We start from the raw sequence: 18,610 nt of genomic DNA on the forward strand, positions 1-18,610 counted from the left end.
ATTAGGTCGACATGGGAAAAGGTCAACATGGGTCTAGGTCGACATAGGAAAAGTTCGGCATGGTTCTAGGTCAACAGGTCATTAGTTCGACAAGTCGTTAGTTCGACAGGTCATTAGTTGTACATTGTCTAGGTCGACATTAAAAAGGTCGACATGGGGTTTTTCACTGTTTTTTGAGCCGACATGTGCTGATAGGCGGTATTTCATGCCCTACCATCCACTAGGGCGTGGTGGGAGAATAAAATAGTGTACCCCGAGCGATGCGAGGGGATGCAGTGCACTTTAAACTGTGTCCATGTCAACTGTGTTGACATTCAGGTCGAAAAACAGTGAAAAAAACCATGTAGACCTTTTCACTGTCGACCTACAGATTGTCGAACTAATGACATTTCAACCTAGAGCCATGTCGACCCTTTCCCATGTCGACCTTTGCCCATGTCAAGCTAATGGTGTCCACCTAATGACTGTCAACCATCATGCTGTAGACCTAATGATCCCAACCCGTCTGCATATGCCACATTAGTATTATTACTGCTTCAGCAGGCCTTTATCTTACCACTAGAGGGAGCAAGTAGGACATTGGAAAGGGAAGTGTTATATACGACCGTATATCAGTGGTTCCCAAACTTTCTTGAATCATGGCACCCTAGAGAATTAGATTTTTTTTTCATGACACCCCTAGGACAAAGTTTGTTATTGAGAAATTTTGAAAAGAATATTAAAGTAAGTGATTATTGATTATAGGTCATCCTTTGGTTTAATTAGGTGGCGTGGGATAGGGTTTGCTTCTTTTTGTATGATCGTCAGCCACCAGCACAGGTTTTGCTTATCATATTGGCTGTAAGCAATTCCCCTGCACGGCTGCAAAAAAAATAAGAATAAAACAAATAGTAAATACCTTTGTGGAACCAAGGAAGGTAAGAAGGACAAGGCACACTAGTGATGGCTCCAGGCGTCCCGTCGGGTAAGCAGACATACATGTCAAATGTGCGGTTGCAGTGCAGCCCTGTAAGGAGAGACAGCAGGCCTGAGTTACCTAGAAGCACAAACTAGAGGCTATTACAGTACATGTTATCTATCACAGAGAGGACACAAAGGGGAATAGAACCAACAGCCTCCATGTTTATAGTTTAGGGGGTTATTCAATCCCCGACGCTATTTCCGACAGTGGAAAAAGCCGACCCCGCCTATTCAATGTTGCCGTTTCCGACCGCATTCAAGACAATTTCTGACAAAACAGATCTGACTTTAAAACTTGTTGGATCTGTTTTGTCGGAAATGACTGCGTTTTTTCCAACTGTTTCCATTTTCGCCAATCCTCAGACTTTCCGACACTCGGTAGTCAGGACATTGAAGGCGTAGGCAGCAGTAGTGGGTGGGTGGACGTGGAGACACACATGCAGCAGGGAGAGGGTGGGTGGGGGGAGGCGGTCGGGGCAGCCAGTTCCTGGCTGCGCAGTGTAAGCTCTTAACATCATGCGTCACAGCATGTCTTCTGGGCAGCTCGAGTTTAGCACTGCCCAGTAGAAAAGGATGAAATGTGCATGCGCATTTCAATCACGGAATCCAGGGATTATAGGCGTCAATCCTGGGGTTAAAATCCCATCCAAAAATGTCAGATATCCTGTGATACTGAACCAGGGATTGGCATCCATACTTCCAGGGGAATGGGATATGGGGTATGGGGCCTAATTAATGTTGGAATGTAGCAGTTGTGCAATTCTGCACACGCACAGCCCCACAACCACAAATCTGAATTAAAGTAGACCCATAGCATGCAGCACAGCCCACATCGACTGCTAAACTCAGACTGGACCCCTATATTAAAAAAAAATTTGAATCATTTACTACTATTCCAATGTTGTATAAACATATGCCCAGATCTCATAGTGACCTACCCTCCCTAATCTCCTTGGGTGGATACCTCCCAACATCCCAGGTTGTGGGTGGATAGCCCAGATTTTAGGGGTCTGTACTGCCAGCAGGATATTAATTGCATTGTCCTGACTGACCAGGCATTTGGAAGGTACATCCCACTCCCTGCAGCTCTGTAAGTGATGTGCGGCAATGAAAGGGGACCAACAGGGGCATCCTATCACTTCCCAGCATTAGGCAGGCCCCTTCAATGATGTTCCATTAGTTTTAAAAAGCTTGAGGCTGAAAGGTCAGATTTATTCATGAAATGGGTTATCTCAGTTTTTTTCCTACTAACACCCTCCTGAGATGGCTCTACACAATCAGGTGGCACAGAGATATAAGGGCAGCCAACAATACATTATACCCACACACTTAGCAGCATTGTACTTATTACAGAAACAAAATACAGGGTCTGTGTAGAATGACATATTCCAGAAAGACCATACAAAGTCATCATTGACCTCATGTCATCTGTTAATGGGAACATTACTGTACATTGTGTGGTAACAAAGCAGAAAGAAGCGTAGCAGCCAACCTTGAGGGTGCGGGGTCCTTGTCATCCATCGGTGGCATTCATCTCTATATCGCATCCACTCTTCAATTGTTTTCTCCAAAACCTTTCCTGCTGCACTCTACAAGGAGCCCGGAAGATGAAACAAAGGGATGAGTCATGCGTGGATCCGCAAACGGAAAATATCACATCAATCGCTCATTTATCATCATTGATGTGGGCTGAAGGTGCTATGTATTTTTTGTAGGACCTCCCAGGACTTCTCGTTGCTGCTTGTCTCATTAATACACAATTATTGTGATACTTATCAACGCTGGAGAGAGATAAAATGCCAACCAAGCAGGTTTGCAGTTTTTCAAACACAGCCTGTAAATTGACAGTTAAGAGCTGATTGATTGGTACTTTATCTCTCCACATTTTATCTCCAAGCTTCGATAAATATAGCCTTTTACACAGATATTGGCACCCACTGTGCTGGCACCAATACATCATTTCATATTAGATTGTGCTCAATATTCATAGGTATAAAAATTGAAATAGGTGTAAACTCAAAATTTCTACACAGGGATTCCAGATGTTTGTTTTCAGAAAACAAGCAAAAAAATGGTGGTGGGGACTTACCTTTGGTGACAGATGGTGGTGGGGGCTCACCTTTGTGGATAGACGGTGGTTGGGACTCACCTTTGTGGACAGATGGTGGTGGGGACTCACCTTTGTGGACAGATGGTGGTGGGGACTCACCTTTGGTGACAGGTGGTGATGGGGGCTCACCTTTGGTGACAGATGGTGGTGGGAACTTACCTTGGGTGACAGATGGTAGTGGGGACTCACCTTTGGTAATAGATGGTGGTGAGACTCGACTTTGTGGACAGATGGTGGTGGGGCTCACCTTTGTGGACAGATGGTGGTGGGGCTCACCTTTGTGGACAGATGGTGGTGGTGGTGGGGGGTTATCTTTGTGGATAGATGGTGGAGGTGGGGCTCATCATTGAAGATAGATGGTGGTATCGGGGCTCACTTTTGTGAACAGATGGTAATGGTTGTTTTGAGGACTCACCTTTATGGACATATGATGATGAAGTTGGGCTTATTTTTGTGAATATATTGTGAAAATGGGGCTCACATTTTGTGGGCAGATGGTGGTGGTGGTGGGACCTAACCTTTGTGGACAGATGATGGGGGTGGGGCTCATTTTTGTGGACAGATGGTGATATGCTCACCTTTGTGGACAGCTGGTGGTGGTGTGGTTTACTTTTGTGGACAGACTATAATGGTTGTGGTGGTTCTCACCTTTTTGCACAGATGATGATGGTGGTGGGTTCATCTTTGTGGACAGATAGTGATGGTGGTTGGCTCATCTTTGTGGACAGATGGTAAAGGTGAGGCTCACCTTTGCGGAAAGATAGGATAGTGGTGAAAGTGGGGCTCACCTTTATGGACAGGTAGTGATAGAGGTGGAGCTCACCTCTGTGGACAGATAATGGACATTGTGCTCACCTTTGTGGACAATAGTCGGTGATGGTGGTAAAGGGATCACATTTGTTGATAGCTGTGGAGCTGAGGGTGGAAGTTGAACCTAACCTTTGTGGACAGATGGTAAAGGTGGGGCACGCCATTTATAGAAAGATATGTGTGGTGGTGCAGGGGCTTATCTTTGTTAGCAGATAGTGGTGGTGGATAAATCAAGAAGCTTAAAACTTTTCCCAGTAAGATTTATTTCCCCATTATTTTGAGCCCCTGTGCTTCAAATACACTAAAGATACAAGTGTTCAAATGCAGTTACATATGTTATTTTGGGGGTGATTCAGGTTGACTTGCACAGCGCTTTTGGTTTGCTAATGGACAAAACCATGTGCACTGCAGGTGGGGCAGATGTACCATGTGCAGAGAGAGTTAGATTTGGGTGGGGTGTGTGCTTCAAACTGATATCTATAATGCAGTGTAAAAATAAAGCAGCCAGTATTTACCCTGCACAAAAACAAAATAACTCACCCAAATCTAACTCTCTCTCTCTGCACATGTTAGATCTGCCCCATATGCAGTGCACATGGTTTTTCCCATTAGCAAACCAAGTGGGTCATTCTGAATAACTTGGTAAGCTGCGAAGCCTGCAGCTTACCGAGTTTCTGTGATGCTGATGCCCCGCTTTTGTATCTCCTCGCATGTGCCAGCAGCTGGAGAAATCATTTGATGGTCCCCACTCATTGAACATATAAGTCAATTGAGACTGACTTATACTTGTGGCCACCGGGCCGAAGACATGGCAGACGGCTGACGTTATATGACGTCCGCTGCCCGTCCCCGACAGGCATAGGCCCGCCCACGTACCCATGGGAACGCCCAGTGTTTTCATGGGGATGCCCATGAAATGCTGGGCGTTCCCATGGCCCAGCGCCACCATCGCACTAGGGAGAGTCACATACGATTTTCAGCAATATATAGCATGAAAAGCATCCAAATTGCATGTGATTGACATCAGGTCTGATGCGATGTGCTGTCACGTGTGCATCCCACTGGGGGTCTGCGAGTCACACCGGCTGAAGGAAAAATATAGGAGGAACCCCACTATCAGAAAGCAGGCAGCGGCCTCCCAACATTCAAAATCCTGATGGAGTTTGGTATTTTAACTCTTACCCTAATCCACTCCTCCCATAGCCTATCCCAAAATCATTGATGGCTTATGGTTGATGTAGAATAGTTTTGCCATTTCTGGTGGAGAGCCAGATGGTTTCCTACATTGCTGTCGAGCATAAACAAATAGTTTTTATTTATTTTTTACCCCAAGAGGCCGGGACACGGAGCATAGCTCGGCCCCGACACCTATGAAGTACTGCCCCCATTTTTTGATTGGCCCACAAGCCAATCAGTCTAAGAAAATGGATAGTTAAAAAGGTACTTGTTTCCTAGCACGGCCACACCGATTTACATCGGGGTGGTCGTGTCGGAAAAATCGGGTCGATCGCATCGCATGCGATTTGGTCGCATGCGATGCGATCGACGCGACCGACCGATTTTGGACCCGATTTTTTTTTTTTTTAATGAAATGTAAATCGGGTCCCTGGGACCCGATTTTACATTGGATTCAATGTAAAATATTCCCAACCCCCCCAAATGTCACGGCGTACACCCCACCCCACGATAGACGCCAACCCGAAGCGTGGCGAGCGCAGCGAGCCCGCGAGGGGCGGCGGTGCGCGTCCTCCGACCTTTTTATTCCCCTACTATCCACATCGGCGTGGAGTTGAGAATAGAATAGTGTGGCGAGCGCAGCGAGCCACCGAGCCCGAAGCGTGGCGAGCGCAGCGAGCCCCGCGAGGGGACGCGGATACCTTCACAGGTAAACGCGTCCCTTCGCGGACTTCACAGGTGTCCGCGTCGCCACGGACACCTGTGAAGCCCGCGAGGGGACGCGTATAACTGTGAAGGTATCCGCGTCCCCTCGCGGGGCGCGCTGCGCTCGCCACGCTTCGGGCTCGGTGGCTCGCTGCGCTCGCCACACTATTCTATTCTCAACTCCACGCCGACGTGGATAGTAGGGGAATGAAAAGGTCGGAGGACGCGCACCGCCGCCCCTCGCGGGCTCGCTGCGCTCGCCACGCTTCGGGTTGGCGTCTATCGTGGGGTGACGACGGGGACATCTAAAATGTGAAATGGGTCATATTGGCCCATTTCACATTTTTCACATTTTTTCAGGATTTCAATGTTAAAAAATCTTTTAACATTGAAGCCTATGTAAAAATCGGGGGCATCGCGTCGGGACCTATGTTAATGGTCCCGACCGACGCGATGCCCCCGATATTTTACCTTTCCCGACACGATTTCAATGTTAAAATATTTTTTAACATTGAAGCCTATGGGGAAATCGCGGGCATCGCGTCGGTCACGTCGGGACCATTGTTAACGGTCCCGACCGACGCGATGCCCCCGATATTTTGTCCTAGCCGGCCAAATGGACCTGATTTCAAAGGAAATCGGGTCCATCGTATGGATCGTGTACCTTAACTAAAGGTACACGATCCATAAGATTTGTGGCCGTGCTAGGAAACAAGTACCGTTAAAAACATTGATGGTCATCCATTGCATAGTATGCCACTATCGATGGCCAGTTGCACTATTGCCGTCAATGGCAACCATCGATGGCAATTGCAACCATGGCCATCACTAACCCTCTCACCACTCCTGCAGCCTGACACTAACCCACACTTCCTGCAGCCTAAACCTAACTGTCCCCTCTCCCATAGCCTACCCCTAACCCACCCCTTCTACAGCCTAACACTGGTCCACCCAGTGATCTATGCGGACCAGTCTTCTCTAGTGAGAACACTGGCGATTTCACTAGATTTTGAATGCATGCAGTCAAAATCTAGTCAGGAGATGGTGATGGTGATATGGTCTGTACATATGGAGTGATCTGTGTTTACTTTCTAAGCAATCTCAACAGTTCATTTAAAGGCCCTACACACAGACAGATTTGTGGCAGAGATTCATAATGGGAGATTCAGCATGAGAGATTTAAAATCTCTCACAGGTCCCCCCCAAACATATAAACATTTGTGATTTAGAGAGGTCCATTTATGAAGGATCGCATCTTGCGATCTGGGTGGAATAATACTGATCAGGATCACATTGTAATGTATTATCCCCCGCATGCAGGGACAGGGCTTCTAAAGGAGCTCGTCCCTGCGATGTGCTGATCCGGGCACCAGGGGGTCTGCGCTTGTGCGATAGTGCTGACCCCCAGCCGAGGCTACAATGGGCTACCGCCATCTAAGAATGGCGCTAGCCCAGGGACCTGAAGCGATGCTGCCTGATGTTGATACAGAAACCTATGGGGGATGTGGCTGGTGGTGGTGCAGGTGGGACTGCAGCAGGATTGGAGATTCCTGCTGCGGTCCCTTCATCTTACATTCAGGTGATATTTAATATCTCCGGCTAACCCCAGAAGGGATTTAGCCGCAAATATTGAATGATAAATGGGCCCTATACCATGTCCCGCAACCCCCATGTTTTGAACTTGACTGAGTTTACATAGTCCTGTTACATGTTAGTGACACTAAGATGGGCGCTGCCCGAAACGCTGTTGACATAATAAAGCACAGCAGTTTTTCACTATAAAGAGTACTGGAGTGACGCGTCTTGTTGTGACGCTTCTTGTTGCTGATGTATTGATTGATGTATTGATTGATTGTCCATCCCCCATCACCTGTACACCCCCCCCCACCACCATCTCTATCTCCCCCGGCACCTCTCCATCCTTCTGTCGCAGCTGCATCTCTTCATCCCCTCAGCACCGCTGCACCTCTTCGTCCCTTCATTACCCTCTCCGCCCCCCACCCCCCGGTCACTGCTGCACATCTCCGTCCCCATCCCTAGACCCCTCCGTCCCCCTTTCATCCTCTCCATCCTTATATCACTGCTGCACCTCTCCATCCCCAACCCTGCATATCTGCGTCCCCCCGTCACCCTCTCTGTCCCCCCTTCGCCTCTCTGTCCCTTCTTCACTGCTGCACTTCTCCCTCTCCCCATCACCGCTGCACCTCTCCATCCCCCCTCACCCTCTCCATCCCCCCTACACCTTTCCGTGCCCCCATCACCACTGCACCTCTCCATTCAACCATCACCACTACACCTATGCATGGTACAATGGTACTCCCATGATATTAAAATACAAATCCTTTTAAAAAATCCCCAACCTGTACAACAACAGGGTGATGGCTGGGCTTGCATGCAGAAGGCAGGTGACACAGCGATGGCAGGGCCACGGCCAGGCGGGCGGCAGGGTGATGATGGCAGGACCGTGGCCCTAGCAGGCAGCATGGTGATGGCTGGGCGGGCAGCTGGGTCCTGCCTCCTTCTTCGCAGCCTGCGCACCAGCTACTCCCGATGCAGGCTGCGGCTTTCAGAAGCCAGTCATCACCCGGAGAGCCAGCATAGTGCCGAGGTATACAAGGCGGCTTCAATCGCTCAGAAGGCCACCACACAAGCAGAGATGTGTGGGCCTCTGAGCGACAATAACCGGCAGGGCTGTTATACATCGTGGCCCCGCATTGCCGCGCATTCCTATCGCTATGTCAGCCACTTTCTGGGTGATTTTATTAAATTATGTAAAATTGCTCAGAAAGTGGCTGAATATCACTCTGTGGGTAGGGCCCATATTAGAAAATAGCTCAAAATCGCTACGTGTGTGTGTGGGCCTTTACACTTCTCTCATTATAACGAACACAAAATATATCTGTGCTTAATGGAGTTTACACACGGTGAGATTCCTTTGCTATTCCACCAACTCATGTGCTATTTACATACAATTCACACTATCTACATTCAATCTGCACTAAATAGTCACTGCTGCACTGTCTATTTGGCTTTTCGATTTCATCTGAACGGGTGCGAAAAGCGGCATCAAATCGGGATCAAAAGCTTAAAAACATGTTCTATCTCCATTCGATGACTAGGCAAATCGATTTTGACTATATAGTCAAAATCGGAGGGTATAGTCAAAATTGCACCATGTGTACACAGCATTAGAGGAAGGTCATCCACATTAACAAGTGTAATTATATAAAGGGCTCATAATAGAGTCTTTTGTGCCTGAAGCATAGGCCTGTGACAATTACAGTTGTTCAACTATATAATGAGCAATGAAGCATCATTAGACACCATTTACCACTCGTTATGCTAATTGCAATGTTTTCTGATGACAGCACCTGCGCAAGAGCCATTCAACTCACTTGGGCATAGCAAAATATATCACACATAGGGGCAGATGAATTATAGCCGTGCCTATCGCGCCACTATAACACTTCCTTGGAAGGGACACCGATAAGATGTACTAAGGAAGTGGGGGAGCGCAAACCCCCCCCCCCCCTCCGGCGATGTCCCCTTGGCCAGACCAGACAGCGTATCAGCGGGCACTGACCTTTTCACTGTCGACCTAATGTCAGTATACCCAGGAAGCACTATCTATTGAATGGTTGTCACTGGAAGGCTATCTGTCTTGTATGACAATGGCAGGCTGTTCTGTCTATTGTATACCAGTCATCTGGCTGGCCACTTGGGAGTCTTGTGTGGGCCCCAGTTGGTATGGATATCGGGTTCAAGCCCAAACACAGTCTTGCAACTATGGTAGCCCCAGGAACCCTCAGTTCACACATTTCTTACATACGGGGGCCCACCATCACTTATCATTATGTCCATGGAGCCATTACATAAGCCTCATTAGTGTTATATCTACAAACAATGTGGGCATTTTGTTTAAGTTATCTAGCACAGTGGTTCTCATCCTTTTTTCTCTCGTGTACCACTTGATTAGACTTTTCAAATATGAGTACCCCTCCTCTCAATTTGAAATAGCCACAGTACTAACGAGTGGAGTAGAAGTGAGTGGTATGTGTGTCCTAATGCGTGTACCTATGTTAAGGAGTAGCAGAGGAGTAGTGTGTGGTCAGGAATCGTGTCCCCCTGTGTCTGGCTGCTGGCTGTGTACTGTCTCTGTTAGCGGAGGAGTAGAGTGCAGTCAGGAATCATGTCCCTCTCTGTCTGGCCTCTGGCTGTATACTTTGTATAGCGTCCTGCACCCACCCAGCACCACACAAGTCTCCTCCAGAAGGAGTAGAGCGCACACCACTCCAGCTGCCCTTACACTCCGGGTGAACGCTCGCGAGCCTACCCCGGAAGTGACAGGAGCGGCTGTAGAAGCAGTGTGGATCAACTGCCGGCTGCACCGCGGGAAGTGCGGACGCCGGTAAAGACAGAGAAGAAACACGGCGAAGATCATCAGCGACCAAGCACCTGCCAGGTATTGGGTAAGTGTATCGGTGCACCACCGGAGGGTAGGGGCACCAGCCCCCGTTACCAGCCAGCACTTGCCTTGACCACCAGAGACTGACACAAAGATCAAAGACTTCTGCCTGTGGCCAACGGTCTTAGGCACCCACCCCTATTCCGACCAGCCATCAATCCCAGCACAATCCCACCCCACCCACCAAGGAGACCCCGTGCATTGCCAAAACACAGAGGTTCTGCTTGTTCCCACCACCATCCAGGCTGCTTTCACTAGGGAGGGCTGTCACACACCAGCACCCGCAGAAGACACACAAGTGAGATCTGCAGGATGCCACTGGCCCTGTGACGCCCACCCACAAGTGCGACCACCTCACCCCCACCCCAACCCAGCACCATCCCGCTTTTATACCAATGTTATTGATATTGTAATAGTCAAATAAAATATTTGAGTTTACACATAATCAGTCTCTCAGTACATCTTTAATTAATAAAACCAGAGGTCCACACACGCTGGACACACAAGTGAGTGCGTAATTCACCCCCAAAAATACCATTGAACTACCGGGTTCTACAGACATTAGAACCCAGAATTTGCTGCACCATACTGCATTAAAAAGAGTGGAGCGCAATATCACCACCACCCTATTCAAGCCTCGGCATATGACAAATCCAGATTTAGACAATGCACATATAAAGAAAAATACATAATTTATTACATTTGCCAAAATGTATGAGTGCTTGCCACCAATACGTTTTATATGTGTAATTTACATTACTGTCTGCCTGCCACCTTCCCACGCACTCAGTTCCCCCGGGAGCTGAGGCCACATCTGTCTCTCAGTCCTTCATCAAATTGGCAAAGGATGGAATCATAAAAGGAAACACAATAAGAATTAACTCTGTACAAGGATAGTGATTTGTGCATCGATCAATACCGCATTCAAGCCCACAGCCTACGCAGGTGACACCAACTCCCTCTCAACAGGTTCCTCATTATTATCTGCCAAGTTGTGCTGAAATAGATATAATACATACAGGGGCAGGTTGGGAACTTAGGGGCTGATTCAGATCTGTCAATTTAGACTTTTATTACCGAAGGGAAGAAAAAATAATTTGCTGGGCAGCGACCATCGAATTACTTTTCTCCCCTTCAGCCGCATGAGAGGGGATGGGTGGGGGGAAGGATCGGGCAGGCGGGTGGCGGTTTTGAGCTGAAAGCAGGGCCTTAACTCTCTCTGCACGTTACATCAGCCCCACCTGCAGTGAACAAAGATCTTGCTACTGCGATCAACTCTGAATCAGGCCCCATATACGTGATATATCCAGAATCAATTACACATTTTTTTAATTATAATGTATTTAAACCTCTGCAATTTACCTATTTATCTTATTTGCTCTGGTAATGAATAAAGCTCATTATTATAACTAAACTAAGTACGGACGGTGTAATGGTTACATTACTGCCTCACAGCGCTGAGGTCATGGGTTCTATCCCCACCATGTGTTATATATACGGGGCAGTACGGACGGTGTAATGGTTAGTATGACTGCCTCACAGCACTGAGGTCATGGGTTCAATTCCCACCATGTGTTATATATATACAGGGTATTACGGATGGTGTAATGGTTATAGCATTACTGCCTCACAGCACTGAGGTCATGGGGTCTATCCCCACCATATGTTATATATACAGGGCAGTACGGATGGTGTAATGCTTAGTATGACCGCCTCACAGCACTGAGGTCATGGGTTCAATTCCCACCATGGCTCTAACTGTGCAGAGTTTGTATATTCTCCCTGTACTTGCGTGGGTTTCCTCCGGGTACTTCGGTTTCCTCCCACAATCCAAAAAATATATACTGGTAGATTATTTGGCTCCCAACAAAATTAACCCTAGAATGTCTGTGTGTGTGTACATGTGGTAGGGAACATAGGGGCAGATGTATCAATGATGTTTTAACGTTTGTTAAATAACGGGTCCCGCTTCTCCTGCATAACGAGGAGAAGCAGGCACTCCTTATAGGGAGATGTATTAAACCCTCCCCCCCACCCCCAAGCCGATAAAGAGAGCCGTTATGCCCAGTGTTAACGGCTCCCCGCACATGCTCAGTGCACTCCCCCCCCCCCCCTGTCAGCTCTAATGAGCATGCGCGAGAACTCACAAAAACCGCGCGATCTCCTGCGCAGCCCGAGCCAGAAGCAGGGCTAGCGTTGTCCCTGCAGTGGGGGACAGGACAACGCTAGCCCTGAGCTGGCGAAGCTGCCGGGGAGAATTAACGCCTGGGCGGCTGTTAATACTTCGCCCCTGCCGCTAAACACTGGGGGGGATTGCAGGGGACACTAGGTGCGCTAGTAATACATTAGGAATATCGTAATCTCCCCCAGTTAACCAGCGTTAAGTGCATTTCTGCACTTAACGCTGGTTCATACATCTGCCCCATAGATTGTAAGCTCCACTAGGGGCAGGGACTGATGTGAATGTTCAACTGGGGGGGGATTGCCTGGGGTGCTGACAGGGCTTGCACCGGCCCTGGGGAAGCCGCATATGTTAGGGGGATACTGCTGACGGAGCTGTGAAAGCCTGCATGCGGCCAGGCACGGACGCCAGCAACGGGAGTGATTAAATATACTATCTAATGCCTAAACACATAAAAGGATAAACATACTATATAAGTGGGGTTATTAATAAAGACATAACCGCTAATCACAGTGGCCAATTACAGTGCTTGACGGAGACGCCGCATAAGCAGGGAAAAGAACAGCGGATTGAGCCGTTAGAGCCTGTATAGGGCTAAACACGGACATTAGCAGCTGAAAATAACTACTGCATAGAATAAACATCTTCTCTTATGCTTGTTTATTGTGCCCAACAGAGGGATCATTTAAGAGTTTGCAATTACAATGAATATATGCACACAAGAGAGAGTGCATAAGATATAATTACCCTACATATTTGCCCTTTAATTATAGCAAATATCAGAAGCATTAAAACATACAAACATACTGTACGTATGCCAGCTGACACACAAATGATGAACAGGTAGTTCATATATATGTATATGGTTCAGACGACTCCGAATAAAGAATAATGTTTATAAGATCAAAATAGGAAAAAAGGCACCAACAAGCATCCTCATGGACATAGGCATTGATCAAAAGCAATTAAAAACATAATGCCGTGTACACACGGCAGCGATAGGGGCTGATATAGCTGGGAATATGGTCGCTGGCGACCATATTGCCAGTGATGGGAGTGCGCCCCGGCGATAAATCGCCAGGTTCACCCTCCCGTTTTCAGCCTCGTTCTAATCGCTGGTCACAGGAGCTTGCTCCTGCGACCAGCTGATTACCTCTGCAGCACCGCCGGCAGAGGTTTCTTTTCATCAGCGACAATCTCTTGTCGCTGATGAAAAGGGGGCATTGAGCGATATATCGTTCGCTGATATATCGCCCAGCAATATATCGCCCCATGGTCTCCCATAAAAAAGCCTGCGTAATATAACAAGGCTGAATGAAAACAAAGTATCATAACATAGTTGTAATTGAAAACTGGCAGCAAGCTCAGGAAGAGATCATAAAGCTCTAAAAGATACATGAGTAGAACTGAAAGTGATACAAAGTATAAGACGTATCAAATGAGACACATGCTAACAGGAAATCCAGCCTATTTCTTCTAAGATAACCAAAGGAGGAGAAATTAACCCACTTAAGAGGAATCTAAATAAAAATAAAATATATCCTCATTAAGGGAAACAGCGTTTGGAAGAACATAAGGGGTACAAAACACGCTAATACAAGCTTACAAATTACAGCACGTATAAATCAGAAGATCACAATCACGCATTTGAAATCACTATTTCTTATCTTTAATGCACTTCTTTACCTTCTTTTTCTTTTGTGGAGAGGAGAAATGACATATCTCCCCTCTTTTTAATGAGAATATAAATAAAGGTTACATTTTAATAAGTTTTTTCTCAAACTAGTTGAATGGACCGCATAACCATCCCCCAGGGTGCACCCAGACTATCTCTAAACTCTTTCTTCTCTCACCATGGCCCTTATTCTGATCGGTGCGGATATATCCGCATGCGTTCGGCCCGCCGATGTTTTGTGTCTGCGCATGTGCAGAGGCGTCTCTGCGCATGTGCGAGCGGGGCGTACGGCCAAATTCCGCATGATATGTGAACACTCCGAACAGGGGGTGGAGAGGGGCGTGAAGGGCTATTTGGGCTCATTACCATATGCATACGCCCCGCGTTTCATGGGAGTTCCCATGAAAACGCTGGGCGTACGTATGGTAATGCGGCCGTGACGCACGTGTAGGGGGCGGACATATGACATCGCCGGATGTAAGCTGCCCGCCCAGATCTCTCCTTTTGCACGGAAAAATGTCCGTGTGGTCTGAGGTTGCGGGTGCTGGTGGAGCACTCGGTCCTGCATTCGATGGTCTGCGACCATCGAATGATGGGGGAGGTTCCCTTAGATGGAGGAGGCGTATTCCGTGAAAAAATACACGTGCGGTCCGTTCGGACAGCTTCTTACCGCGTACGGACGGAGTTGGCGATCCGTATGGAAGGCGGGGTTTCGCACGCACGGTCCTGGCCGCATAATCGGCTCCGGCCGCACCGATCAGAATAAGGGCCCATATATGCATATGAACGGTACCTAGAGAAGGGTAGCACCACATTTGCTGAAAAATAAAAATACTGACACACAAGATACAGTGTGATACAGGAAAAACCTACAAATTTAAAAAAATATATAGATAAGCAAAAGGGAATTGTATGTGGTCCACACAAAGGAGCACTCAGTGCGGAATAGACAAATACTTCCTCCAAAACGTATATACCTTCTGTGGCGGTCTCCATTGCTTACCTGCGAATGACTGAGAGTGCAGAGACTGAGGAATGACAGCAGAGGTGACGGCCTCATCCAGCTGCGGGAGATAAAGCAGAGACAGGATCAGCAATCTGCGTAACACCACCAATAACCGCTAGATCTGCAGATCTATTGCTGGCCATACACTTATCCGACTTGGACACTTTTCACCCGATTCCGATGGATTAGGCCAATCGGGTGAAAGGGGGCCACAGCGGATGTGTTTGACATCTGATCCGATCCGATGCACGGTCCTGTGTGCATTGGATCAGGGTCAGAGATCGGACCTGCTCTAGGTCTGACCTCCGACACGGGCAGCCTCCCTGCAGCGGGGAATGGGAATGAATGCGATATATTGACATATCACATGCAATCCTGCCACCTGGGAGGGGAATTCTTATGTGACTTCTTCCTGTGCGAAGAATGAAGGCCTTTATTCTAGGGTGGGCCTGGCTGACCTGCGTATCTTCAGCTGTTGGGAAACTATGGGAAAAATTGACTAAGATGAGAGTTCTATTTCACATGGGATGTTGCTATGGGCAACTATCTATAATCTAAGGTGCTAAATAAATAAGTAGTAGATTCTGATTTGTTGCCCATAGCAACAATCCATCTTAGTAAATTTCTCCCTGCAACTCCCAGTATGCCCTGCCACAGTTTTAGAATTCCCAAATAGTTCAAATGACAGGGCATGCTGGGACTTGTAGTTGCACAACAGCCGGAGAGCCACAGGTTGGCCGGGTTTATTCTAGAGAACTCCAGAGTATCACATCTACACCTGCAATGTGTGGATCCCAGGGTCGACAGTCATAAGGTCGACAGTGTCTAGGTCAACCCATTAAGGTTGACACATGCAAAAGGTCAATATCAGTTTTTGCGTCCATGGAGCCTGAATTTGGGTACCACTTTGCTTGTCATGCTTCGGGCCAGGGTCGCGTCATCTTTACCATTTACGTGGATGGCAAAGTGTGAAAAAGTTAGTAAAAACCAACAAACTTCATGTCAACATTTTCATGTGTCAATCATTTCCATGTCGATCATTTCACAATGGAAACATTTTGTCTATGTCGACCTTGTGCATGTCGATAATATGGTGTCGACATTATCGACACACCTGCAATACAGTCAATTTATCTCGCAAGACAAATGCATAGCATCACTTATGATTGACAGACGTGACAGATGCATAAAGGTCATGGTCCTGAGCCCCAGCGCTGTACCGAGGGCAGGACAGAAGCGCACACACACACACACAAGTACCGAATCTCTTACAGATAATGTATGGACCTCTTGTGATCATGGAAGTTTCGGAAACGGAGGATTAGTGCTAATTACAGGAATTCATCGGTTATCTCTAACAGAGAACTTACAGCAACTTACTTACAGTTCTGGGATAATGGGTAGACAATGTCTAGGTCGACAGTCACTAGGTAAACTACTATTGGTCAACAGTGACTAGGTCGACGCCTTAGAATGGTCAACATTCCCTAGCTCGTGAGTGACAGCTCACCACAAGCTTAAGGTCAACATGTACATAGTTGACAATCAAAAAGTCGACACAAGTTTGTCATGTTTCAGGTTATGTCAACATGGACACCATATATACCAAGTCCCCTTGCATGGCTCGCTGCACTTGGTAAACTTTTACTATACCCTCCTGCAGGGAATACATCTTAAGTTCTGTAACTGGCAATGTGCATGTCTACTTCTCTATATAGTCATTTAATCCCGTTACGCAGGCAACTCATTATGAGACCCCCAACCGTCATCAGAAATCAGCAGCACAGTTGTGTATCTAACTATACTAACCCCTTCTGAATATAGGCAGACAGTTCTAATTGGCTGTTAGGCATTGTACTTGCAGAACCCTTTGTGTAGGGATAACAAGGGCAGGGGTAACTTTCGTGGGTGTGGGGTCATGTGGCAATGGTAACCTGGCAGTCATTCAATATCTATTTGATCTATATATATATGACTATTGTAGACCCAGCTTCATAGAAAATACTGCAAATTAAATGAGTGACACGCATTGTTCTAAATGATGCGCTTTAATTATTATTTCATTATAAGGACGCACTAATTATTTTTATATAATTAACTGCCCACTGCATACTGCCCATTCAAAAAGCTCTTCATATGTTACCATAGCAACAGTGATGCCGATGGCTATTACAAGTAGCTTCAGACACTATATTAGGCAGTTATACCATTACAGATGACAGGAGATGATTCTTGAACACCGATGAGGACACATACTGTATATAGCAACTAACAAGCATTACAGTATTCAGTCATTTCATACTTTCGTTGGTAATAAAGTTGCCGGTGGTCGGTCCAACCCCCATCGTAATGGCTCCCAATATATATATATATATATATATATATATATATATATATATATATATATCATGTTTTCATATTGTTGTATAGTGTATGGTGAGATAATTTGGAATTAAGCAGGGGTGAGAGAACCAGAACTCAGCAATCCGAGCCAGGATTGCGGATGGTTGCTCCTGCTCAGATGGCTGCAGGGACTGCCGGGCTCCACCTCCTCCTCTCTGCACCGGGAAGGGGGACACGCATTACTTTACATGTATTCCGCGTCCCCTCGCCACACTATATAAAATCAACTCCACGCTGACGTGGATAGTGGGGGTATGAAAATCGCGACCCCTCTCCCGCGATTTGCAGCACACCCCCCGCAATTCGCGGCACCCCCAGTGACTCCCGCGACACACCCCCCCTCCTGCGATTCGCGGCACCCCGCGACCCCCCCTCCCACGATTCGCGCCAACCCCCCGGGCCCCCCCTCCCGCGGTTCACGGTGCCCCCCACGACCCCCCCACCGCGATTCCCCACCCCTGACCCCCCCTCCTGTCATTGCGGCAACCCCTCGCCCCCGCGACCCACCCTCCCGCGATTCACTGCAACCCCCCGCGCCCCCCCCCCCATCCCACGATTCGCGGCACCCACCCACCCCCGCGACCCCCCCCCCCCCCCCGCAATTCACGGCATCCACCCACGACCCCTCCTCCCGTGATTCGCGGACACCCCTCACCTCCTCCCTCCACCCCTGAGCGCGATTCACGGCAACCCCAGGATTAAATGGCACATGCAAAACACTGGCACGGCTATAGTCGACAATGAAAAAGGTTGACATGAGTTTTTGAAGATTTTTTTTTTTTATGTTTTCATATTCATTCTCATGTGTCGACATGAACACCGATGAAGTGCCACACTTATGTCAACATTTACATGTGTTGAACTTTCTGTGTTGATTTTTTCTTGTAGCAATTTTTTTCCAGTGACAACTATGAACTATGTGCACGTCATCCTACACATAATCAACCAATTGTTTGTATAATATATAACACCTGTTCTGTTTTACTGTAGGTGTTTTAAGTCAGACCTTTTACTGCTACTATTACTGTTTATGTAAATGCATTCTGAATGACAGCAACATCCTACCATCCTTCTACAAGAATATATAACCAACTAGGTGATTCATCGCGCCCCGTGCC

The 18,610-nt window shown here is 47.4% G+C and overlaps 1 protein-coding gene across 3 annotated transcripts in view; it reads right to left on the reverse strand.

The window, feature by feature from the left end:
- Window positions 1-18,610, reverse strand: part of LOC146020119 (glucagon receptor-like) — a 96,299-nt gene that overhangs the window by 24,050 nt on the left and 53,639 nt on the right. For all 3 annotated transcript variants that reach the window (XM_083152965.1, XM_083152967.1, XM_083152966.1), the window contains 3 exons: window positions 15,087-15,147; window positions 2,453-2,549; window positions 899-1,006 (listed from right to left, as the gene is read on the reverse strand). In XM_083152965.1, coding sequence (XP_083009091.1) covers window positions 899-1,006; window positions 2,453-2,549; window positions 15,087-15,147 — 266 coding nt within the window. The remainder of the gene's footprint in view (window positions 1-898; window positions 1,007-2,452; window positions 2,550-15,086; window positions 15,148-18,610) is intronic.

Source organism: Crinia signifera, chromosome 7 (assembly GCF_055691185.1).
Source record: "Crinia signifera chromosome 7, ASM5569118v1, whole genome shotgun sequence".
Lineage (NCBI taxonomy): Eukaryota > Metazoa > Chordata > Amphibia > Anura > Myobatrachidae > Crinia > Crinia signifera.